Source organism: Anoplophora glabripennis, unplaced genomic scaffold, assembly GCF_000390285.2.
Source record: "Anoplophora glabripennis isolate ALB-LARVAE unplaced genomic scaffold, Agla_2.0 scaffold69, whole genome shotgun sequence".
NCBI lineage: Eukaryota > Metazoa > Arthropoda > Insecta > Coleoptera > Cerambycidae > Anoplophora > Anoplophora glabripennis.
The window spans coordinates 1,407,210-1,432,868 of NW_019416383.1; the positions used below are offsets into that span (position 1 = coordinate 1,407,210).

Below are 25,659 nucleotides of genomic sequence, written 5' to 3' on the forward strand. Positions count from 1 at the left end.
CCCGGAGAGAAAAATGGAAGAGGAAAAAAATGTTTCTTTTTTCAAGAGGAATTTACAGTTTTCCGTTGCGACACTTATTTAGGAACACCCTGTATGTTCATTTGACCAACAACATATTTTAATTATTTATGTCCTCAAACAATTTTATTATATTGGTGGTAAATTTTGTTTTGTTCTGTTTCAAAAGGTCTCCAAAATGCCATGTTGTGATAATATTAGTAAACAAAATAGGTATCCCTCTTATTTCTCCCTTTCACAATTGTAATATGAATGATTGATAAAAGGTGCCTATAATAAATTAAAATTGCCTGATTCACACCAAATTCCGCACTGCAGCACTGCACTGCTGGACAATTTATGATCCACTTGTCGCCTGCTGTGTGTTATTGCCAGAAGCCCAATAAAGTTGTGTTACATTTCGTTTGCCCGCGCTCGCATTCTTCAACTGGTCGTATACATTTCAACCACCTGCACGTTTAGTTCGACCAGACCTATATATGGGTAAGACTAAATAAATATGGGAACAAGTTTTTCAAATATTTTTTACTACTTTTAGAGATATTTGCAATTTTCTAGTTTTTGGACAGTTTTTCTCGTATTAGACCTGTTGTCAAATTGGCCATTACCAGAAACACTCCAAAAACAATTAAAATAACTTGACCAGTTAGTTGTCAAATTATTGTTGTGTCTATAATAGTTTTTACCAAAAATTTAAACAAAAATGCCTTGGGATCGTTTAATAAGAATTATTTTAATTTGTTGGTTATTTTTGGCAAATTGTGAAAAAGACAAAGTAACTTCAAGAACATAAAGAATTTGCTGCTCGATATCCCGAAATACGAATACCTTTCATGGATATGCATTTTTCATGAAAATCATACGCAGCATCCGAGAAAATTGAATATTTGGTCGAGAATATTTACTGGGAGACCATCTCATAGGGCCTTTCTTTCTATCGGAAAATCTGGATGGAAACATTTATCTGAATCTACTGGAAAAGAAAATCTACCCGATGATTGTGGAAGTATTGGGAAATAAACGCTTTGCCAGAAGTGGATGTGTGGTTTTAGCAGGAGGGTGCTCCACCACATTATGCCCTAGCTGTGCATGATTTTCTTAATTAAAACTTTCCAAATCACTGGATAGGACGCAGAGGTTCAATTGAGTGGCCTCCCAGATCGCCAGATCTAACGCCCTTAGACTTTTTTCTACGGGGACCCAGTACTTTGAGTCTCGGTTAAGGCTTGATTAACTAATCAAGCGATTATACTGTGATTATACTTTATAAAATAAACCAATATAAGTTCAATCTAATGGCCTGATCAGTTAATCAAGCTCAAAGTACCGGGCTTTAATGTCGAAAATTTATGCAACACGACCGAACTCACTTGAAAAGCTTCATCGGCGATTTATTGAAGAATGTTGTTAGATAACGCCCGAAATGCTTCGAAATGTTCGCTCGGAAGTGAAGCAAAAATTTTATTGTTGTATGAAAGCGGAGGGAAAACAATTTGAACATTTAATAAAATAACATTCTTTTATTCATGGATATTGTGTCTTATTCTTTAAGTGATGATTTTATTGTCAAATCCAAACCAAACTTTAAAAAGTTGTATGAAGTCGTGAGCAGAATTGAAAAAGCTTTAAAATGGGGTGTCACTCAACATATTATGGTGCCATTTAAAGTTTAAGGATATTTTACTCGCCTGCCTAAGGAGTAGCCTCCAAAACACCAAAACTTACCCCATCACGTATCCCCCTTGAAAATCGACGTGTCTCTGTTTTTTTTTTGTTTTTTTTTAATTCCGATATTTTCCAGGTGGAAAGTCTTAATTGGAACACGCTGTGTATCAATGGAAGGTAGATAAATAAAACAAAATACTATGATATTTTATAAGGAAAGTTCAGTTTACTAAAAGAGAGTTTTTCTAGTTTTAACTGTGTAATGTTGATTGTGTAGTCATGAAAATAATAATTATCTACTTTCCGAGTATTAGATATTTCTGCTTGGGCAAAACCAAATTTATAAGATCAACCCCTTACTGATCAGTTTTGGGGTAAGGAGTTGTGTTCAATTTTTTTTATTTTCAGTTTGGTAGAACTACCCAATCAAGCAAAAATAGAAAATCAGATATTTTTTTTATATTTATACCGTTATTGATGAATTTACAGTTTTATTTTGTTTTGTATGTGATTTTTTATATTTTTACATTAGTCTTTTATTTTAACTGAATACTGTTGAATTTGCGTCCCTACTTTTTTGTAGAATTCAGCTTTTTTCACAAAATGGTATCTAAAAGTTATAAAGGCCACCCTAATTTGTTGTTACATTTTTGTTAATAATATAGTTAACAATAAAATCCTAGACACACGATTGTTTAACAATTTTCAAGTAGTATATGAACCAAAAAGATAAAAGCCATGCATGCACTTGATTTTTTGGCCACACTTTCTTTGAATTCTGAAATTCTGATAACACATTTTTAATTAATTTTTTAATATTACTTTTTTAGTATTTGCTATATTTTTAATATCACAACTACTTATTATAATTTTATCCAGAAAATTAAAAATTTTAGATCCTAATGTAAAGGGTGATACCTCCTCAAAAATTTTTTTCGTCACACAAAAACGCAGAAAATAAAAGACAAAGACAACAATTAATATGCGTATTTTTCTGCCCATATTATAGATAGACAGCCCAAATCCGAAATATGATAAAAAAGACTTTATATGTACAAATTATCTTATTTTGGCTTTAATTTGAATTAAAATGTTGAATTTGGGAACACACTATTAGAATCTTGGGACTTTCGATTTAGTTTTCATAGCTATTGGTTGCACTGAGCACTGACGCCATATTCTGATGAATAACTTCTTGCCGCAACGTAAAAGTGACCACGCTAGAAGAAGTTGAAGAGAAAAAGTGTAATCAAATACTTGTCAACCTTAATCCTTTGACTTTTAACCTATATTTTAAATTGTAATAATGAAGAGGAAATACAACGAACCGATAAACTTTCAGGATCAAATAAAAGAAATACTAGTATGCAAATTCTGTACCTTTGAAACTGATAATATCGACGAATTAGACGCACATATACAAAGCCATGAAGAAAAATGTGAAGATATTGATGAAGAAATGGAAGATATAGTGGTTCTGGTACACGATCTGCCACCTAAAAAGAAACCAAAAAAAGACGTACCTGATTCATATAAATGCCCCCATTGCAAATATGAAACCAAACGTAAGCACGATTTGCCAAAACATCTTCTTACGCATAGGTCTTCTGATACTACTACCATATATAAATGTTCGCAATGTCCCTACGAAACTAAACGGAAAAATGATATGCCCAAGCATATGCTTGCACATTGTACAAATGGTACGTAAAATTATACCACTAAATATATTATTCAGTAAGTAGTTTTAACAAATTGAAACAAATAAGGTAGTAATTAGGTATACTTAATATATTCTGTTTTACAGTACAAATGTTCAAATGTCCAGAATGTCCGTACCAGACCAAGAGAAAAAGCGACCTACCGAAACACCTTTTATGCCACAAACCAAGCGGCGAAGTTCCTTTGTATAAATGTGATTACTGTGAGTATGTTACGAAAAGAAAAGGAGATCTACCAAAGCACATATTGAATCACAAAGATACCGCAAATATAAAACTTTTCAGTTGCTCTGAATGCCAATATAAAACCAAGAGAAAAAATGACCTACATAAGCATATGCTTGTCCATTGTGATCGTCATGTGGCTGGAGTTTTCAAATGCCTAAAATGCACATACGCAACAGACAAAGTAAACAAATTTTCTAAGCACGTTTTAAGTGAATGCAAATACAGTGACGAAGCCATCAGTGTAGAGCACCTTATGCTAGAAGACATCATAGGAACAGTAAATGAAGAAAATGTTATGGTGGAGCATGATGAGGAAGAAGCGGAAAATTGCGAAGAATTGCTATATGTGGAAGAACAAGATGTAGAAGAAGGAAACGAGAATGATGAACAAGAAGAGACCGACTGTTCTGATTATGTAGAAACCGAGTTTGTTAAGTATAAACAAAATGATGAAATCAGCAAAGAAAGCTACAGAGAGGCCGTCAGGAAAAAACATGGAGTTTTTAAAATAAATTTAGGAGAGTTTTCTTATGAAAACGGTTCTCAAAATCAAGAGAATTGTGTAAAGGAGGAATATTCAGTAGATCAAGAGGTTTCCTAAAAAAACAGTTTATGTTTAATTTATATATAATATATATTTACATTCACTTTATATTAAGAGCTTAGTACTGTGAGCAATAAAATATTACCAGGTTAGTCAAATGTATGTATATAAGAAGTAAAAACAAAGTTTCATTTGGAGCCTTTGCATGTTTATTTATTAAAGTGTTACTAATTCAGAAAATTCAGAAATAATGTATATAAAAAAATGTATAGAGTATAAAATAAAAACCTAAGGATTATATATATATCTTTTATTATTAACAATTAAAACATATGTAATTATTCAAAAACATTACCTGAAAAAATTCAAAATTACTTGTAAATAAATCCGGATTGAACTAAGAAGTCGCAAACTTTAAATACTGTTATCAAAAGCACTAAAAAAATACTTTAAAAATACTCAAATAATGTACACTTAATTATCAACTATTCAAACGTATAATAATTGTCTCAAAATTGAAAAATGTTATTCAAAAGCACCAAAAAAATTCAAAATTACCTGTAAAATAATAATACCTACCCATTAAATTATCAACAGTTAAAACATAATATAACTACTGATACAATAATTACAAAACAAAATAAATAAATCTTTGTTAAATTAAGAATGTAGGTAGAATCTATATTTCCCAAAATTTAAAAAACATTCAAAAACACTAGAAATATTTAAAAGATCAACAATTATATGCAATAATTATAAAATAATCTGAATTGAACTAAGAAATCCCAAAATTTAAAAACCAATATTCAAAAGCACTGAAAAAAATTTCAAAATTATTTGTAAAACAATTTCTTCATGTGTCCTTTTCATAATAAAAACGATTTAAAATTTTTCTGTAAAATCTGTATCTAATCTATGATTGATGACTAAATTACTAATTTATCACAAAATATATCACTAGATTTAAATACAGCCGGCTAGATTGCAGTTATATCCAATTTGGTTGCTATGGTACGAGACATTTGATTGGCTGTTGCTAAGGAATTAATTTAAATCTATAACCAGTCCTTCATTTGTCAAAAATATTTTGACAATAAATAATGGAATGAAATGTCAAAATTATTGAACCGGGTCCAAAGATAAATATTTACTTTTTCCACAATGTCCAGAGAAATCAACAAAACTAGACAAATTAATTTAGAAAAAGTATGTAGGTCGTGTTTGTCAGAAAGAGGACATTTGAGAGATATATACCCAACTAGAATACCAAAAATGATGGAAAGTTGTGCCTCTGTACAGGTGATCACATTTACTTAAACGTGAAATATTTTTTAAATGACCAGAAAATATATAAGAAATTATAAGTTATTAAACAAAAGATATCTTCTGTTTAAATAAAATTTCAGGTTTCGGAAAACGATGGTTTACCCAGCAACGTTTGTGTCACTTGCTTTCATCTGATTTCTAAATTCTATGCATTTAAAAAGAAAATGGAAAGAAGCGATCGGATACTGAGACAATATATTAGATATAACAGAATAAAACAAAGTGATATTATTAACATTGCTTTAAGTGAAGCTGAAATTCATGAGACTGCAGACGGCACAGATGAACCTAATGATACTTTAATACAGTTAATCGAAGATAATGGGGAAGTAAGTGAAGAAGACATTCCATTAAGTAAAAGAATAATTAAACTAGAACAAATTGGTAGAAGGGAACATGAATTTAAAGGCGATGAATTACAGGAATTAGATTTAAGCGAGTCCAACATTGAGGACTTTAAAAGTGGTGATACCGTACAGATTTTTACAGATGGACCTCCTCCACTAGTACCCTTAGCACCTGTTAAAAAGCATAGGCATAATGAAACAGTTGTGAAAGATTTACCCAAAGATACACCCCCTCTTGTTCCCATCAAGCCACTAGTGAATATAGAAGTACTAGAAAAGATAATTGAAAAAAATGAGGATATTACATATAAATGCACCACTTGCAAAAAAGAGTTTGAGTCAGTATTAGCTTTAAAAGAACACAAATTGAACACTTGCCAACCTAATGCTTTACAGTGCAATATATGCAGAAAAGAATTTAAAGATTCAAAAAAACTAATAGGACATTTAAAAGGCCATATGGTCGCCAAAGACTATGTGTGTAAAATTTGCGGTAAACGGTACCCTAATCCAAGTACTTTCACTGTTCATATGAGAACTCATACCGGCGAACGGCCATTTAAGTGTCAAATTTGCAATAAAGGTTTTGTCCGTTGGGCTGGTGTTGTTGGGCACATGAAAACCCACGAAGAGCACAAGCCTTACAAGTGCGAAACGTGCAGTAAAAGCTTTAAAATCTCTTCCAATTTAGAGAGGCACAAGATCCTGCATTCTGGCAGTCTGCCTTACTGTTGCAGTTACTGCGGGAAGTGCTTCAGCCAGTCGGATAATTTACAGTTACACATCAGGACGTATCACACCTACGAACGTCCTTACTTGTGTAGCGAATGCGGAAAAGGTTTCGTCAGTTCCACGAGATTAAATCGACACATGTGGGTGCATTCCGGTTACAAACCGTATATATGTGCATCTTGCCCTAAAGCATATTCTAATTCCAACGATTTAAAGAACCACGAAAGAAATCATCTTGGAAAAAAAGGGGATGAATATAAAAATTGGGCGTGCGATATATGCGATATGAAATTCTACCAACCATGTAGACTAGCAAAGCATAAAAAAACTCACAATAAGCCTTATGTGTGCCACATTTGCAACAAACCATTTACCTCCAATTCCGTTCTAAGCAAACATATAGAAAATAAACATGGTATGACTTATGTAGAAGAGAGTATCTTGCAGCCTGATGAGGGCGTTAGTCAATTATTCGTACAGTATCATCCTCAAGAACTAGAAAAAAATGAACCAATGTTGGAATATGAGAAAGTGGAATCTCTTAATTTTTCAAAAACGGAACCTCTTCATTTTCTCTAATGTAGGACCTGTTAAAAAATTCACTATTTCAGCTGCTTATTTTTCTCAAATATTTCACACAAAAATTAATACAAAATAATTGCAGACAAAAATATGTTATCCTAATTACATTTGTTAATATGAGTTCTCTATTCATAATTTTAATTATGTCTGTTTTTACTACAATTAGCTTTCAGTTTGTTAATAAATGTTTTTAAAAGTAATTTCTTAACACAGGTTTATAACACACAAAGAGATATTCCGAAAAATCTTTTGTAAATATGTCTGTAGATTGTTTTAATTAAACTTTTCAATAATTCTATGAAGCGTTTCATTTACCTCAAAAATTGAGTTCTTTTCTAGTATTTACGATGTTAAATAAATAAGTTCTTTTTGAGTAAAAATCTAATGGTTTTGGTAGGGCGATTATTAAAATGTTTCATGAGTATTGCCGCAGTAAAAGCTGAAAATAAGATCAATTTTGGACACTGTAAATCCAAAATTTTTGACTTAATAAAGGTTTTTGCATTAAAGTTAAATCAAATTAGTCGATTGATTTAGCTCAACATCTGTTCTATGAATAGCAATAAATGAACAGTACCTAACTTAAAATAATCAGGATAATATTCAGGACTAACTCATTTCTGGATACCTTTTAATAGTAACACATCAGTTTTAACAGCAAATCATGGACTTTATTTATAATACATTTATTGGGGTCTGATATCTGTATTAGGATGAACACTAGGACAAAAATATGCAGGGTGTTTCGTAAGAACCGAGACAAACCATGGGCATGTAGGGAAACCCAAAATATGGTGATATAACGCAGCTTACCTTTATACTAAGCTGCACCCTTGAGAAGTTATAGGCCTTGAAAGTGGGGTTTCAAATTTCGAAAAAAATCAATCTTACTTATACTTGAACTTAAAAAAACGAATTTTGTACACAGTGTGAGTGTACCAAGAGCATTAATCGACGTAATAGGTAAAGCTCAATTGAAACTTCTTAAAAGGATGGTGCCATTAAAATGTGACAGAATTTTTTAACCCGTTGGCGGACTTAAAAAATGATTATTTTATGGGGAATTTAATTCTAAAACTATAGTTTTCAAAAAACTATGTCATTTTCAGCAAAAACGCGAATAACTAATAGTTAATACGTTTGTAGCTGTTATTATCGAAAATTCAAAAGTTGGCTATGAATTTAAATGTCAAACTTGATCAGGAAAAAAGTTGGAATAAAAATAATTTAATAGAAAAACAAACAACATAAATAACATATACAATTGCACTGACATGTTACAGAAGTTGTTCAAAATGACCACCGTTTTCTTTTCTCTTAGGCATAAATTTATTCAAAAATTAAGTCTAAACCAACAAAAACATTTAAATTCATAGCCAACTTTTGAATTTTCGATGATTTTAAATAACAGCTGCAATATGTACTATCAATTATTCGTGTTTTTTGAAAACAAGAATAAGAAAAGTTTTAGAATTAATTAAATTCCCCATAAAATAAAGTAATAATTTTTTAAGTCCGCCAATTAATGTGTTAAAATATTCTGTCACATTTTAATCATAATCCCTTATCAACCCTTTAAAATGCTTCAATTGAACTCTACTTAATGTGGATTAATGCTCTTGATACACTCACACCGTCTACCAAATTTGGTTTTTCTGAGTAACCGATATATTGACTTTTTCGAAATTTGAAACCCCACTTTCAAGGCCTATAACTTCTCAGGCAGGGGTACATACAACTTAGAATAAAGGTTGCGTTAAATCACCATATTTTGTTCTCCTACATGTTTCTGCTCTGTGTCGGTTCTTATACGGAACACCCTGTCCCTGTATAATGTATAGGGAGTAATATTGTTTATTTTGACCTACCTCCACGTTTCCGAACGATTAGGAGATATGTATTGGACACCCTGAAATCTCTGAATAATATTTTTTTCCCACAATCCCGATTTTATTTTTTTTATTTTACAATCTGCAATATTTAAACAAAGTTGTTGATGCGGGTAGTATCTATACAGGGTGTCTCATAATTAGCTGCCAACCCTGAACAGGCCGATTCTATGATCAAAACTAAGTAAAAAAGTTCATATGAACATGGGTCCGGAAATGCTTCCTAAGGGCACAGGGACCCATTGAAGAGGGAGGAATGGAAATCATTTTTTTGCAATATCTCTCAATCGCGTTGTGATAAATGAATGAAATTTGGTAAACACAGCTAAATTTTGATGAGCAATTTGATGGACTAATCCATTTATTTCCACCAGGTCCATTGGGGTGGGTACGGGGGGGCCCTAGGTACTTTGCGTGTGTAACTTTTTCATCTTTGACTTTTTAACAAATTGGACAGCAAATTCCGTTTTCCCAAACTATTTTACGTTAAAAAGGTACTCTTGTTTCAAATCGTTATCTTTAACGGTTTCTGAGAAAATCGCTCTTGAATTAATCCCACTTTGGTCAATTTCATAGTAATTTAAACAAAATTTTTTTTTTTTGTTTAAATTACTATGACATTGACCAAAGTGGGATTAATTCAAGAGCGATTTTCTCAGAAACCGTTAAAGATAACGATTTGAAACAAGAGTACCTTTTTAACGTAAAACAGTTCGGGAAAACGGAATTTGCTGTCCAATTTGTTAAAAAGTCAAAGATGAAAAAGTTACACACGCAAAGTACCAAGGGCCCCTCCCGTACCCACCCCAATGGACCTTGTGGAAATAAATGGATTAGTCCATCAAAATGCTCATCAAAATTTAGCTGTGTATACCAAATTTCATTCATTTATCACAACGCGATTGAGAGATATTGCAAAAAAATGATTTCCATTCCTCCCTCTTCAATGGGTGCCCTTAGGAAGCATTTCCGGACCCATGTTCATGTGAACTTTTTTACTTAGTTTTGATCATAGAATTGGCCTGTTCAGGGTTCGCAGCTAATTATGAGACACCCTGTATATATTCTATTACCTGTCTGAGATATCTTTGTTAACATCAGCTATTTAATAATATGGAATAAACAAAACACAATTAAGTATATAGGATAAAAAGCATTTATGACGTCATTTCTGACTTCATAATGTAACCATAGTAAAATAAATACAAGTCGTTTAGAGTAAAATGGTTTTAAAGAATCTTGCATTTTATTTTTCTTTAATACTAGTCTTAGATAAATAAATAACGTTTTTATCAGGAATGTACTAACGAAAAAGAAAATTTAATCAAAAACCACAGAATTAAGATTATACAACTGCTTTCAATACACATAGGTCAATAGGTCAATTGTCAATTTAGGGACTTTATTCGAAAGCGACCTCTATAAAGCGTTTGCACAAGCCACGTAATTCTAGAGTCACTGGAAATATACCATTGATTGTCAAAAGTTTTTAAAAACACTTTTCTCAAAAAATGGAAGAATATGAGTTGAGAAACGTCTGCAGAGCTTGTTTAACAGAGGAAGGTGAATTTTATTCATTGTTCGTTGCCGAGGATATTTCAGGTCTTTTTCTACAATTGTCGGAAATGATGACTTCATGTGTCTCCATACAGGTAAATTTTTCTGTGTTGTTTGTTTATAAACAGTAAAAATGTTTTCTTATTTAGGTGGCCCCCGGTGATGGTTTACCGGAACAGGTCTGCTCCTCTTGTGCCACCATGGCGGTTAATATGTATCTGTTTAAAACAAAATGTGAAAAGAGCGATAAGGTGCTTCGAGAGAGGTTGAGAAAAGTAACCGTATATTATGAAGAAGACGGTGAAGAACGAGAAGACAACCAACATAATATTGAAATAGTTAAACCTGAAGTAACAATGGAAAATGAAGATAAGGTTTCTCAAGATGAAATTATTTTAGACGATTTAGACAACTTTGATTTTGATTATAAAAGCGATTGTGAAGACTTTCCAGAAATTGTGGAGCAAGGGGAAATTCAAAACATTGAAACTACCTTAAAGCAGCAAAATAAAGTAAAAGAATTTGAATGTGATTTATGTCAGAAACGTTTCAGTAGGAATGACCTATTAATAAGACATAAGATTGCACACGCAATGAAGATGGGTGACGATAAATTTCAATTTAATCATTACCAAATGGAAGATACCGAACATGGTAATCCACTAGTTATAAAAAGTGAGGAATTTATGTTTTCTTGTGCAGAATGTGACGTGATATTTATTCATAAAGTAGATCTGGACAATCACATAGCTCAGGAGCACGAGCAAAAGGAAGCCCATTTAAGTTGTAACGTGTGCTCTAAAAAGTTTAGTAAAATAGCCCATTTAAACAGACACCATAAAATACACTCCATGGCTAAGGCTTTTAAATGTCGATTATGCAACAAAGGCTTTACAAGGCAAGAACAGTTAACACACCACATGAATGTGCATACTGGGATTAAACCGCACACCTGTGATATTTGTTTCAAAGGTATGTATACACAAATGTGTTAAAAGCGAGGGGGTAACCACACTACTAAAAAAAGTATACGTATTGTGAAAGTCTCATTATTTCCGTGGATTGCCCTGCAACTAATACGATTGTCAACATTTGTTTTAAAGTGATTGCTTATAATATTTTTTTAATGGAAACCCCTGTTTTTAGTTTCGTTCAAACTGAACTATTTTCAAGAAAATCGCACAGTTTCGTTGTAAATAATTCATGTTCTGTTTGTAATCTTACAAGAGTCTGTGTGTCTCGGCTATTGTCAAAAAGTTGGTGATGAATGGTAATAACATATTTTTTTTATAATAATTTTCTGTGAATGAAACAAATAACGGAGTTTTTATTTAAAAATATTACGTTTTGACATTTTAAATGAATTATTCCAACTTCTATATGCTCATTGCTTATACACAGTGTGTTTTGGCACTAAAATTAGATATTGCACCATATGCTGTCAATAAACAATATTAAATAAATGCCTGCTAGTCAAGAATTACAGCCCTTCCACAGCTTTTTTAAGCGATATCAGAGAATACTGCAGGATTTTGAGTGATCGCATAGGATTGCGAACGATTTCTTGCAAAAGTGTACTCATATGGCAGAGAGTGGTTACCCCTCAGTTGAAATATTTTCTCATTAGTTTTCCTGCAGGGTTTAACCAGATATCCAACTTGAAAGACCACATGAGGACACATAATGGGGAGAAACCGTTCTTGTGCTCCACCTGCGGCAAAGGCTTCAACCAACTGGGAAATCTCAGACAACACACGATTAGGCACAGTGGAATTAAGGCACATCTCTGCAGTACTTGCGGCCACGGTTTTGCTAGTAAAGGAGAACTATCGGCACACCTCAGGAAACATACAGGTGAGGTAATCTCTCGAGATGTCCTCGCGATGAGAAACTTTGTTTTTTTTTGTAGGTGCAAGGCCGTTTGTTTGTCCGGTCTGCAACCGTGGGTTCACAACCTCAAGCTCCTTAACGAAGCATAAAAGAATACATTCCGGGGAAAAACCATATGAATGCGACGTTTGTAAGATGAAATTCTCCAGGTCCGGTATCTTGGCAAGACATAAAAGAACGCACACCGGGGAGAAACCGTACGTGTGTAAATTTTGTACTAAGGCCTTTTCCCAGTCGAACGATTTAACGTCACACCTTCGAATACATACGGGCGAGAAACCTTATATATGTGACGAGTGCGGTCAGGCATTTAGGCAAAGTTCGGCTTTAAAAACCCACAAAAAGACTCATATTGAGAAAAGTACAATTGTAGACAGTAAACCGATTCTAATCAGCAACTTAGTTCGTTCTAATTTGTTAACTACCTATTCATAATGTTTATTATGTAATTCTGAAATATGTTAATTTTTACTTAATATCGTTTATCTAAATAATGTTAAAGTTAGTTTTAATTTTATAAGAGTAAACTGATCTTCTGTTTCTTTTATCGTGATTCTCCAAAAATGATGAAAAACGTTACCTAGTCTACAAGAATCGGTTATAATAGTTAATAATAATTATCAATTCCATTCTTTAATTGTATTAGTAATTGTTGTCGCAAGTTTAATTTGTTTTCTTAAAGAAAAAATACCAAAATGAAATGTTTATTTATTATTTTATTTTCAAACTAGACTGTTGTACGTTTAGGCAATGAGATTCAAACGAATAATTCGTTGTAAGAAAATAATAAAGGAGCTGTTTTTTTACAGTTTCCTATGAATTCACAAGGAATTCCTATGTTCTACCTATATTTTATACAGGGTGATTCGTTTTTTTATGCGACTTTAGGAACAGGTAGATTGTTAAAAATAAAAATTTATTTTTTACGAAAGCATAGAAGGGCCACAGAATATATTTTTCTTAAAATCTCACTAAATTCAGAATTCTGACTTTAAACTCAGAATTTTGACTTTTAACTCACAATTCTGAGTTTGAACTCAGAACTCTGACTTTAAACTCGGAATTCTGACTTTAAACTCGAAATTTTGACTTTAAACTCAGAATTCCGACTTTGAACTGAGAATTCTGAGTTTGAACTCAGAACTCTGACTTTAAACTCGAAATTCTGACTTTAAACTCAGAATTCTGACTTTGAACTGAGAATTCTAACTTTAAACTCAGAATTCTGACTTTAAACTCACAATTCTGAGTTTGAACTCAGAACTGACTTTAAACGCGAAATTCTGACTTTAAACTCAGGATTCTGACTTTAAACTCAAAATTCTGACTTAATGATAACTATGTATACCTATGTGCTAGGGGTTGCTTTCTTACTTTTGTTTAAGTTATAGTATATGTTCAAGTACAGTAAAATTGCTTGAATAATCCATAGCAAGACTTTAAACTTGGAATTCTGACTTGAAACTCAGAATTCTAACTTTAAACTCAGAATTCCAAGTTTAAAGTCAGAACTCCGAGTTTCAAGTCAGAATTCCAAGTTTAAAGTCAGAATTCTGAGTTTAAAGTCAGAATTCTGAGTTTAAAGTCAGAATTTCGAGTTTAAAGTCAGAATTCCAAGTTTAAAAGTCAGAATTCCAAGTTTAAAGTTAAAATTCCAAGTTTAAAGTCAGAATTTAAGAAAATATATATTCTGTGGCCTTTCTACGCTTTCGTAATTTTTTGATAAATATTAAAGTTTCCTTAAAAAACACTTTCTGAAATATTTTCCCAGATATATACATGGTTGAAATTTTGGGATGTTTTTGTAACGACACAATTTTTAAATACACGGTGTTACTTTCAATTGAGGTAATATTTACGTGGACGCTACCTTTGACTTTTGCTAATACACATGATAAAGAGTGACTCAAACTTTCGTCCGTTTTGTCGACCTCACGAATTCGATTCAAAAGTGGTCTAAATAATAGCTTGTGGTGATACTTTAGAGTAGGCAAAATTTTAAGTTGAGCATAGTTTTTGTTTTGGAGATATGGCAAGTCGAACCTGTTAGTTGGCTTGTTCACGCCCAGATGAATCCAATATTCTCGGCACAATCGTTCATTGTGTTTAAGATCCTCAAATATGCAAAGTGTACCATTTCCTATTAGTCTAAGAGATAGGTGTCAAACTCCCCCGTGATCTTAACAGGCTTTCCGAGTTTGCTGACACCCCTTGTGGGGCAGGGGTTGGAGGTTGGAGGTACGGGGGTAAATACGAAAATCGACCCGTGATCAGATTAATGTCAGCAAGTCATAAAATACAGTGTAGGAAAGTACCGATGGTCTATCAGAAGTTACGTGAGAGGGATAAAGTAAGCCATAGAAATCCATGTGATAGACAAGGATGGCTATAATGAAGGCGTCTAATAGTCAACGCCCATTTCGCCCTTCCACAAATAAGAAGTGGATCTTATTTGTGGAAGGGCGAAACGGGCGGTGACAAAGAGAAGCCTTCATTATAGCCATCCTTCTCTATCGCATGGATTTCTATGGCTTACTTTATCGCTCTCACGTAAGTTCAGATAGACCATCGGTACTTTCCTACCCTGTATATTCTAGATCTTCGGGGAGTACGAAAATGAAAGTTGCTGACAGCCTGACAGAGTGACCCAGCTGAGTGCAGGAAATGCGTATATCTCGATTGCTCCTTCCTTATTGTTGTTGTCGTGATTATTATTATATAAAATTCAATTTTTTATTTTTCCGTGATTTTTTAATAATTTGAAATTTTTCCTAACAAGTATTTAATGTTTTTTCGGTAAATAAAATTATACGGCTTCTGTCATAGTTAATTTGAAACACACCAACTAGTGCTCGTCTGAAGATGTACCGAATTTGATGAAACTTGGTGGTATGACGTTTTAAGGGTTGCTGCATAAGAATACATAATCTGTTTTTTGGAAAAAAAAATTGCTAATACCAATTAGCTGTTTTGACGTCAACAAAACGCGTCCTAGTTGTCCATGTATTACATTAATAAAAACAGCAGTGTCAGGTAGATACAGTTTTTTTGTCCTACATTTCAAAAAAAATCGGCCAAAAAATAAAGAAGTTACAGGTTACATTTAAGCGGGACACCCTCTATATATGTACATATATTTATACACATGTATCGGTAAGCAAAATCAATGATAGGAAACTTCCCAAGTCGAAATTGGTGAAGGAGCAATTGAGATATACGCATTTCCCGCACGAAGGTTGCGCGTGGTACATTTTACCCCGTTTTAAACGCCCCTGTCCCAACTAGGCTGTCAACAACTTTTATTTTCGTACTCCCACGAATGTCTAGAATATATTTTATGAATTGCTGACGTTAATCTGATCACGGGATGATTTTCGTATTTACCCCTGCACCCCCAACCCCTGCCCCACAAGGGGAGTCAGCAAACTCTGAAACCCTGTTATACAACATACGACCAACACATTAAAAACAAAATTGGCCATTAGTCCGATCACGGGGGATTTTGACACCAATCTCTCCGTCTATAATCATGATAGCCTTCATTTTTTAGAGGCATAATGTTGGTCCCCTGATTACGCAACTTTGCCCTTATTTAGGCTACTTCGTATCTCTTACTGTTTCCGAGATCCCTGTAGCGAGAACAAATTTGTAACATTTTATAAAACAATAATTATTATTTTGAAATATGAATTATTTTTACTTACAATTAGTAACTTATGCTTATCCACATAACAATATCAGTTAATATTTGATAAATCATTCAAAACCTACTAATTTTTTAAAAGAAATGTTCAGTACTTGGTTCGCATTGACGACATAATATGGTGACAAAAATAACATGTCGCAGAGCAATCTATTTTTACATAATTATTTTCTATTGCAGTTTTGGTCTCTACCACTCCATTAGTTTCATATAGTTGGTTACAAAATGTAAAACAGGCAACACTGAAAAGCACGCACATACAATCGAGTTCAGAAGTTGCTTAATGATGGTGTAGCGACAAGAGTTTAAGTTCAGTATTTATTTGATTAAAAGAAAAATATTTCAAATCATTATTTTGGGGAATACATACTATTATCCCAAAAACACCTCTTCCCCTCCTCTCCCTCCCTCCATTTAAAGTTACACTATAATTTTATCTTTCGATGTTATCGATGCTGTGGAAATGGGGGCGACAGGGCTTTTAATAAAAATTAATAGTGACTATTTTTTCAAACTTTTCAACACAATAAAAAAAAGTAATCCTTTTATAAAAAATCTGCCCATTAAGTCGAATGTTTTTATTGAAAATGTTTCAGATTTAATAAAAATCATACGGTTCCCTCCATCAAGTAACGGCAGAACAGTGCGAGTTAGATCAAGCATTTATTAGGAAAGTGGGCTTCCAAGGGATGGGACACCCTGTATAATAGAAAATAATTGATCATTTTTGTAATTCATCAGTGGCGTATCAATTTTTTTTTAATATAGGCGGGAAACCATCCTCTTTTTCTAGGATACCAATAAAATTGAAAAATTTAAAATACATTTAAAAAGTCTTCTGTTAAAAAATTTCTGCGATGAAACATTGTGTGTTTGTAAAATATTAAAGAAAACGTACAGGGTAAAAGGTGTAGAAGGCATCTCAAAAAGTAAAAAAATTGGGTATAATACAGGGCGTTCCAGAAATGAGTGCCAAAATTTTAACCACACATTTAACTCGTCAAAATCAATCATTTTGTCTATTATTTTTTTTGAAAAACTTCTTGGGTACGCCGTATTCTAATATTTTTTTTATTTACACTTTTTTTTATGTCTTCAGGATATAGTTTTAAATTTAATAGCTCATTAGTTTAATATTAATGGATATAAAATATGGAATAAAAAGGTGGATTTTCCAAAAAAATTATTAGGTAGAAGTTGTTGCTTTTGAGTTAAATATGCGGTTAAAATTTTGGCAGTTAATTATGGGATATCTTGTACAATGTGGTACAAGCCTTTAACTTCCTTATTTTTTGGCCGATTTAAAAAATTTACATTTTGGAATGTAGGTTAAAAAAACTATCTAACTGTGATACTGCCGTTTTTATTAATGCAATTCACGGTCACCTAAGACGTGATTTCTTGCCATCAAAACAGATGATTGGTATTAGCGATTTTTTTCCAAAAAACAGATTACTTATTCTCATTTAGCATCTCTTAAAACGTCTTATCATCAAGTTTCATCAAATTCGATACATCTTCAGGCAAGCACTCCATGATGTCGTGAAAGCCTGTAACTTTATTTTTTGGCCGATTTAAAAGTTTTTTTTATGGAATGAAGGGTAAAAAAACTATAACTGAAAAATGTTTGAAGTGGGCCAAAAAATAAGGAAGTTACAGGCCTGTACCACATTTAAGCGCGACACCCTGTATATAACAAGTATACATAATTTTTTGATATCCCCTTATTCCTAAAGCTTGGTAAAAAAAATCGAACCACCCTGTATTCTATAAATCATTTTAAATAAGAAAGCAATCTCATTTGTAAGGATGTTTTCCTTTTATTTACACTTTTGCACTTAATGCGCAAATTGTCTTGTATTATGAGTTCAAATAACAAAAGGTAGAATATTCTTGATATGCGTTGAGTGCAAAAGTACAATAAGTTGGAAACGTGAGAATTTTGTATTATTTTAAAAAATAAATTAGATTTTAGGAACTTGGAGCAGTCTTAACTGGAATGCTTATTAAAATGTAAGTTTATTCATTTTACTATATGTAACAGTTACAAAGAATTGCAAAAGTTAACCATTTATATTTTCACTGCCAAAAACGATCAAATCTAAGTATTTTTAACAGTAAAAACTCAATAAGCATATTTTTAGTTAAGAACTATTATAACTACTCTTTATGAGTTAATCTATTATTTTATCAGGCTATTATATCCTTAATTTTTTAAATGCATATATATTTTTATAATATTCCTTATAATACCAGTATCAAATTATAAGAATATATTTTGTTCTATACAATATGTGTGATAATAAAGTTTAGTAATGATTTTGGTAAAATAAAGGGTTTTATTACATTTTTTTTCTGTTTGTTTCTTTCAGTCTCTTTTCTGTTCAATTTTATGATTTTTTAATATTCTTTATTTTTAAAAATATTACAATTTAATTGTTCATAATTTGTACAAAATTTTTTACATGATTTTTACAGAACACCGTTATCACTAGAATGCAGCCTGCTTGAAGACATGACGTAAATAACGGAAGTAGACTTGGAAAAGTGTAGAATATTAAATTCTTTTAAGTTTATGCATAAAGCTGGCACCACATACGAGGTATTTCGCTTATTACCGATCCACAAATAATGTCCGAAAATCAGCAAAACTTAATAATGCTGGGTGTTGTTAATCCACAGACGTTTGTTGCTTGGTATTCCTCGAATTCCGCATGTGTGGCACCGGCTGACCAGGAAAGAAAACATTTTGAAACTTATTAGTTACTGGGTGTGATTTTATTGTTGGAAAGTCTTGGGAATGACAAGAGGCGTCTCATCTTGTGGTTTATGAAAAAAGTATAGCGTCATTGTTTTTTTTATCAACAAATAGGTCAAAAATGTGTCATTTGTCCTTCTACGCGTTGTGGAAAAAAAACTATTAATCTTAAAATTGTTTCAGACCATTTGATCTAGAGAACTCATCTTTAAAATGAGACTTTATAAGTTAAAATTGCTTTATAAACAAAAAATTTATTGCAAAATTAAATGAAAAAAGTGCATTTTCTTTATTTGTTAATAACTTTTTAAATAATTAATAAAATCTTACCAAACTTTCACAAAATGTGAGTTTTTATATCCTTAAGAAATGTGCAAAAGATGGGCTCGATCGGTCAAATAGTTTTTGAAAAATTCCATATATTTATCCCATTTTTGCAAAAAAGGCCCATTTACAAATTACTATTCCGGGGGCAGGGTTATGACTAAAACACATTTGGGCGCATTTTCTTCGAAGGGACATCAAGTATCCTCTAGTTAAAAAAAAATTAATTTTTTTCAAATTTGATTGTATACAGGGTGTCCGGAAATTCATGCAACAAAATTTGGTCATAGATTCTTAAGACAAATTCAGGGGACCCGTATTTTTTCTTTTTGCCAACTGGCTTCCTCTTTCGGAGTTACAGCCCCCTGTAATCTGCCCCTAAGAAATCTTTTTTATATCTCAAAACCATGTTGTACGAGAATCACTAAATTTGGTACACAGGGGTTTTATGGCATGTGAAATCTCACAGTGCTACGCTTTTTGGCGAGAAACCCCCTTAAGACACTTTTTCGTGGCCCCCCTTATCTTTGAAACCAGAAAAATTTGGTGGCAAATTTGATTTTTTTTTAATTATTAGTTAGCTAGAAAGCCATTGAATTTAGAAACTTTTTTGTCTCTTGATATTTGTTTCGAAAAACGCAATGTTTTTGAGGAAAATTGCGAATCACGATATGCATTCGATTGCATTTTGAAATTTTTCTCGAAAATATGTATTGCGTTTTATGAAAAAAGTATAAAGAGACAAAAAGTTTCTAAATTTAATGGCTTTCTAGTGGACTGATAATTTTTAAGAAATCTAAATATGCGACCAATTTTTTTTTGGCTCCAAAGACAAGGGGGCCCACGAAAAATTGTCTTAAGGGGGTTCCCCGCCAAAAAACGTAGCACCATCAGATTCCACATGTCATAAAACCCCTGTGTACCAAATTTAGTAATTCTCGTACAACAGGGTTCTGAGATATAAAAAAAAGATTATTCTTAGGGGCGGATTTCAGGGTGCTGTAACTCCGAAAGAGGGGGCCACTTAGCAAAAATAAAAAATACGGGTCCCCTAAATTTGTTTTAAGAATCTGTGACCAAATTTTGTTGCATGAATTTCGGGACACCCTGTATAATTGTTAACAAATAAAAAGCATTTTTTTCCCTAATAAACAAATAAAATAACCGCGGTTTTTAACTTTTGAAAGAAGTTATATACACCATTCGAAAGCTCGTAAAAACACCTACAAATTGAAAAAAAATGTTTCTATGAGGTCCGGAGTTAGCAATTTTTTTTTTTAAATCACAGAGCAATTTGTTATAAACATTAAGACCTGAAATGTTAACATTTTGTAAATGAAGGTTTATGCCCTGTTAATTTTAATTGAATTTTCCTATAATTGATCAATACAGAGTCCCTCAAAGTAAGGGTACGCGGCAGTAGCCCTTCAGGGAGTGGTGGTGGGGAGATCTTCCTCTCAATTAGGAAAAAACTGACGAAAAATTTGTAATATCTCAGCTTCTATGTAACATAGAACCCCTTCTTTTTTTTTTGTAATTTGGGGTAGCTCGACGAAAAAATTACTTCTGGATTATTTCTACCCCTGTAAACCCATTTTTTGAAAAAAAAATTTTTTTGCATTTTTTTTTTAAATGTTTTAGACAATAGTTCTCAATAAAAAAATGCTGTCAAAATTATTTTAACCCTTCAAAATTAATTTAACCGCCTCAACCCCCAAAAAATCAATATTTTAATTTTTTTGGGGGTTGATTTTGCAAAAACTATTTGACCGATCGAGCCCATCTCTTAAGGATATAAAACCCACATTTTGGGAAAGTTTGGTAAGATTCTATTAATTATTTAAAAAGTTATTAACAATTAAAGAAAAAGCACTTTGTTCGTTTAATTTTGCAATAAATTTTTTGTTTATAAAGCAATTTTAACTTATATTCTCATTTTAAAGATGAGTTTCTTCAGATCAAATTGTCCATTGAATATTCTTTGCTAATTGTAAAATTAATAGTTTTTTTTTACAACAATGCATAGAACGAAAAATGACAAATTGTTGATAAAAAACAATGACGCTATACTTTTTTCATGACCCACGAGATGAGACGCCTCTTGTATTATCATTCCCAAGACAATAACATCACGCCCAGTAATTAATAAATTTCAAAATGTTTCCTTTCCTGATCTAATGTACTAAAACGTGAATGTAAATATGTTTTGCGGCTTTTTTTCCTTTTTCCTGTTGTCGGGAAATGGTAGACAATTTGAGTCATTCCCGTTGCCCCCAGATTACCATCACAGATTCAAATACTGAGGCGGTTGATTCGACAATTGGAAAGTTGGAATATCATTTAAAAATACACAAACAATATTACGGATTACACAGGTTTGTGAAAGGAGTCGGCAATGTGAATTCCGCACTTTTTAACAGACGCACAGAAACCTGGTCTCGAAACTTGTGAAAGTCTCTTGGCACGATAACAGGCAGATGGAGAATTTTTGAGGCACTTGTTACACGTGGCGAGTCATGAGTACACCATTACTTTTCTGAATCGAAAAAGCAAGCGTGGAGTGGAGAAAACCAGAAGAAACAGCACCCGTGAAGTCAGAAATTAGGCTTATTGCTGGGAAGTTATCGTGTGACTGTCTTGGGATTACAAGTGCATATTACTCGTTGATTTTTTCCATTATAAAAAAAAATCTAGGTGCCTTGTAATTAATTTTTACACACTAATTAGTGTTTATGTATTAGACTTTTTCTAGATTGGACTCATAATCTTTTTTTATACCCAAAGAACCTCTTATAAAAGTTTCAAAACCACAAATAATTTTCTCTTTCAAAAAAACACAGGGCCGGCTTTGACAAAATTTCCAGTTGCAAGCATCAAATTTCCTGACATTCATGAATACTTTTAAAATTCCCCCGTTTTTTTATGAAGAATAATGAATTCCCTCATTTCCCAGTATTCCCGGTTTTCCGGGCCACTAAGAACCCTGAAGACGTGCCCATTGGAAGTGTGTAACCACTTCACAAACATTCGGTTCCATTCTGCATTGACAACAAATATTGGAACAGACGCACTAAAAACCTTTGAAAGAAGTGTTGGAAGGCAACAATTTCATTCAATCGCTTTCGTCATTTTCAAAATTGTTGCCTTCCAACTCTTCTTTCAAAGAACCAAACAAATGATAGTCGCAAGGCAACAAATCGGGGTTGTGAGGCGGATATTTGAAAGCATAGAATGCACAATTTTGACACTATGATGACGAGGTGTAAAAACTTCCTATTCAGTAGGAAAAATGTGTTTCTAAAAGGGGAGAAAAAGGTACTTTTTTAATGTTTTTATTATAAGAATAAACTTTTGAAAAAATAATTCTGGTTTATATAGTATCCAGTGGTGTAGTCAATTTTAAATAAAAAATTTGCTAACCAATTTTTGGCCAATTTGAAAAACAAAACTGTTCTTTTCTTTCCTTCAAAAATAAAAAATCGAATTAAATCTGTTAGTAAATGAATTTTTTACAAGGATTCTTCTATTTGAAATAGGTCACACTCCGTATTTTGTCTGTTCAGAATTAAAAGTAGAAAAAATATGTAAATCTGGATTACAGGAGTTTTCAGTTATCGAAGGCACGAGTTGCTCAGCTTACCTTGGAAAATCGTGGTTCTACCATACATTTATGCAAACCGCTTTTTGAATTAATCATTCAAGACTAATTTCAGTTGTTTTTACATTCTGTACGGAATGACCAGATTAATTTTTCATTCAGCATATAACGCCCGATTCCGTCATGTCTCCAACCACGCCGAGCTCCAATTATCACATATTTTGCAGCAACGGTATAGGTGCCGGAAGAATAACAGTAAACTCAGCCTTCACGTTCTCGCATTGTTCTCCGCTAATTTCCACCACATCGTCCACTATATACTGTTCGTCGCTATTTCCGGACACTCCGTTACTATTTTTAAAAACGACAACTGCGCTGTCTCCCAAACACAGCTCTTTACTTTGGTGTTTCACTTTTTTCTTCTTCTTGTTGGTGTTGGCTTTATGAATCTTCGAGTGGGTTCTGAGGGTAGAGCTTTGATTGAAGGCTCTACCGCAGACGTCGCAAATGTAAGGACGTTCCCCTGTGTGAATCCTTTGGTGTTTTACCAGGATGGTTTTGGTGGTGAAGGCTCGGGAACAAACGGGGCAGGCGAACGGTTTCTCTCCCGTGTGGGAACGTAGATGGATGGTCAGTTGACCTAAGAACGCAAAATACAACAAGGATTAGTAATAAATGTTATTCACTATTTAAAAGGTAATAATAATAATAATAAATGATGTTATACAGGGTGTTACAAAAGAATAGGTCAAGCCCTAAATGCAAATTCAGTATTCTTTTTTGAAATTACTTTGAATTAGCTTTCAATCTTTAATATAAAGTACAGATTCTGTAATTGAAGCAAAAAGAGGCATCTAAATGAAAGATGCCATAAGGAAAGTCATTATTTTCAATATTTTCATCAGAAAAATATGTGATTAATGCCTGAATTATTTTGCAACACCACAATTTTGAGACAACAGAATAGTACAAAACTTTTTAATTATTTTTGGTACTTACCAGTTGTAGACATTTTCTTTCCGCAAATAGTGCACAAAACTGGTTTTTCCCCTGTATGCGTTCTGTGATGGGACTTCAAATCTGTCGACTGCCTAAACGACATTCCACAAACATCGCAAACGTACGGCCGCTCATTGGTATGTTTCCTCATGTGGACTTTTAGAACACTCTGGGATCTAAAGTTTTCTTCACAGATTTTACAGGTAAAGGGCTTGTAACCAGTGTGTATTCTCTGATGATAATGTAAGGCGCCACTTTGACGGAAGCCCTTACCGCATATCGAACACAAATGGGGTTTTTCTCCAGTATGATTTTTCATGTGTTCTGCCAGAAAACTCGGATAGGGGAAACTTTTTTGGCAAATATGACAGGTGTGAGTTTTTTTTGAGTAGGCCTTATCGTGGACTTTCATGTGACGTCTTAAACTTTCAGCAGTTAAGCAACCTGAAAAATAGCTTGGATTGTCTCGATTTATAAAGCAAAAAATTTACATTTACCTTTATTACACTTTGAACAAGGAAATGGTTTTTCATCCTTATGCTTAAATTCATGCTGTTTTAAAAGATATTCAAAAGTAAACTGCTTTCCACAAACTTCACATGGAAACTTCTTGTCTTCTTGTTTAATATGTGACCGTAAATGTACGTTTAAATGTATTTTCTTAGAAAAAGTCTGTAAACATTCTTTACATTTAAAAGGTTTTGATTCGTCATGAGTTTTCCTGTGTTTATTAAATTTAGTTTTATTATTAAACGACAAAACACACACCTCACACTTATATCTATCCTTTACTTTAACTGTAGTAAAATGCAAATCTTCCTGAGTTAACCCGTTCTCACTTAAATTGTCGTCAGACACTCGATCCATTGTCTGATCATTTTGTTGTTCGTATACATTTTCTTGTTCCATTAATTCTTCACATTTAATAACAATTTCTTCTTCTCCCAACGCTTCTTCTTCGATTTGCCTTAACATCCTACGAGTTTCTTGATTCCTTAAGGAAGCATCAGAAGCAACACATAAATGCACAAAATTAAAAGCCACGTTAATATCTTCCACACACTGGTTACAGATGTTACTAGGTAGCGTATCCATTTCTGCAATCTATACGAAATTAATAAAATTAGAGAATACTATAAACAGTCATTCTAACCTTTAAGTCAGTAATTTTCCTTATAAATTCAACTGCAAAAGATCCATCTTTGGTAAGTTTTAGGGTGAATAGTGCTTCCGTATTATTAGATTCTTTTAAACATATTCTGCAGATTTTGTCTTGAGTTATTTCCATTTTAATTAGTTTTATCTAATTCTATCTTTCGTTTTCTAAATTTATAGGTTATTATCACAGAACGTTATTTTATTATTGTTTTTTTTAAGTTTTAAATATTTTAATGTTTACATTTATTTTTTATTTTGGTCACAGATTAGGAAGATAGATAGGTAACGTCTGGGTTGCCAGATTTTGTGAATAATTTCGCTGGTGTATCAAAAAAATTCCAAATCCGCAAAATTAAAAAATTTCGATACATCTCTGTAAATTTTTTATCAGTTTGTTATACTTATATAAAAATATATATTCTCTTATACCATAGAAGACTGTCTTAAAATAGTAAGTTGTTAAAGTTAATAAGTTTCTAAAGTCTATGCTATGGTCTCAGTCATAGCCATCTCTATGCTATGTCTAACTAGATTTGACACTTTGACAGTATCAATCTATGGTGTCGGTGTCTATGGCACAGGTCATTAAGCATAAGCTCTATTAAGCTGTGTCTATGGTG

General features: G+C 32.7%; 4 protein-coding genes across 5 annotated transcripts; 3 read left to right on the forward strand and 1 right to left on the reverse strand.

The window, feature by feature from the left end:
• Nucleotides 1-2,866: 2,866 nt before the first annotated feature.
• Nucleotides 2,867-4,459, forward strand: LOC108917061 (zinc finger X-chromosomal protein). The gene is made up of 2 exons (XM_018723491.1): nucleotides 2,867-3,386; nucleotides 3,491-4,459. The coding sequence occupies exons 1-2, from the start codon at nucleotides 2,990-2,992 to the stop codon at nucleotides 4,231-4,233; spliced, it is 1,140 nt and encodes a 379-aa protein (XP_018579007.1). The 5' UTR covers nucleotides 2,867-2,989; the 3' UTR covers nucleotides 4,234-4,459.
• An 822-nt stretch (nucleotides 4,460-5,281) lies between these two features.
• LOC108917063 (zinc finger protein 436-like) lies at nucleotides 5,282-7,399 on the forward strand. The gene is made up of 2 exons (XM_018723493.1): nucleotides 5,282-5,475; nucleotides 5,583-7,399. Exons 1-2 carry the CDS (start codon nucleotides 5,338-5,340, stop codon nucleotides 7,158-7,160), a joined length of 1,716 nt encoding a protein of 571 aa, XP_018579009.1. The 5' UTR covers nucleotides 5,282-5,337; the 3' UTR covers nucleotides 7,161-7,399.
• A 3,066-nt stretch (nucleotides 7,400-10,465) lies between these two features.
• On the forward strand, nucleotides 10,466-13,464 carry LOC108917062 (zinc finger protein OZF-like). The gene is made up of 4 exons (XM_018723492.1): nucleotides 10,466-10,704; nucleotides 10,759-11,581; nucleotides 12,248-12,463; nucleotides 12,519-13,464. Exons 1-4 carry the CDS (start codon nucleotides 10,564-10,566, stop codon nucleotides 12,932-12,934), a joined length of 1,596 nt encoding a protein of 531 aa, XP_018579008.1. The 5' UTR covers nucleotides 10,466-10,563; the 3' UTR covers nucleotides 12,935-13,464.
• Nucleotides 13,465-22,655: 9,191 nt separating this feature from the next.
• On the reverse strand, nucleotides 22,656-25,220 carry LOC108917067 (zinc finger protein 501-like). 2 transcript variants are annotated; one of them, XM_018723496.1, is made up of 4 exons: nucleotides 25,035-25,220; nucleotides 24,379-24,985; nucleotides 23,882-24,325; nucleotides 22,656-23,522 (listed from the first exon to the last, which is right to left on the reverse strand). In XM_018723496.1, exons 1-4 carry the CDS (start codon nucleotides 25,167-25,169, stop codon nucleotides 23,095-23,097), a joined length of 1,614 nt encoding a protein of 537 aa, XP_018579012.1. In that variant the 5' UTR covers nucleotides 25,170-25,220; the 3' UTR covers nucleotides 22,656-23,094. The 2 variants fall into 2 exon arrangements, with proteins under 2 accessions (XP_018579012.1, XP_018579013.1); XM_018723497.1 differs by having other exon boundaries at nucleotides 24,379-24,978; nucleotides 25,035-25,108.
• Nucleotides 25,221-25,659: the final 439 nt, after the last annotated feature.

What these genes read in the sequence shown, in the direction of transcription:
- LOC108917061 (XM_018723491.1), top strand. Translation starts at nt 2,990, where the DNA reads ATGAAGAGGAAATACAACGAACCGATAAACTTTCAGGATCAAATAAAA. An exon ending in GCTTGCACATTGTACAAATG is followed by an intron (nt 3,387 to 3,490) that starts GTACGTAAAATT and finishes TCTGTTTTACAG; the next exon opens with TACAAATGTTCAAATGTCCA.
- LOC108917063 (XM_018723493.1), top strand. Translation starts at nt 5,338, where the DNA reads ATGTCCAGAGAAATCAACAAAACTAGACAAATTAATTTAGAAAAAGTA. An exon ending in AAAGTTGTGCCTCTGTACAG is followed by an intron (nt 5,476 to 5,582) that starts GTGATCACATTT and finishes ATAAAATTTCAG; the next exon opens with GTTTCGGAAAACGATGGTTT.
- LOC108917062 (XM_018723492.1), top strand. Translation starts at nt 10,564, where the DNA reads ATGGAAGAATATGAGTTGAGAAACGTCTGCAGAGCTTGTTTAACAGAG. An exon ending in CTTCATGTGTCTCCATACAG is followed by an intron (nt 10,705 to 10,758) that starts GTAAATTTTTCT and finishes TTTCTTATTTAG; the next exon opens with GTGGCCCCCGGTGATGGTTT. An exon ending in CTGTGATATTTGTTTCAAAG is followed by an intron (nt 11,582 to 12,247) that starts GTATGTATACAC and finishes GTTTTCCTGCAG; the next exon opens with GGTTTAACCAGATATCCAAC.
- LOC108917067 (XM_018723496.1), bottom strand. Translation starts at nt 25,169, where the DNA reads ATGGAAATAACTCAAGACAAAATCTGCAGAATATGTTTAAAAGAATCT. An exon ending in GGAAAATTACTGACTTAAAG is followed by an intron (nt 24,986 to 25,034) that starts GTTAGAATGACT and finishes AATTTCGTATAG; the next exon opens with ATTGCAGAAATGGATACGCT. An exon ending in TTGTTCAAAGTGTAATAAAG is followed by an intron (nt 24,326 to 24,378) that starts GTAAATGTAAAT and finishes GCTATTTTTCAG; the next exon opens with GTTGCTTAACTGCTGAAAGT.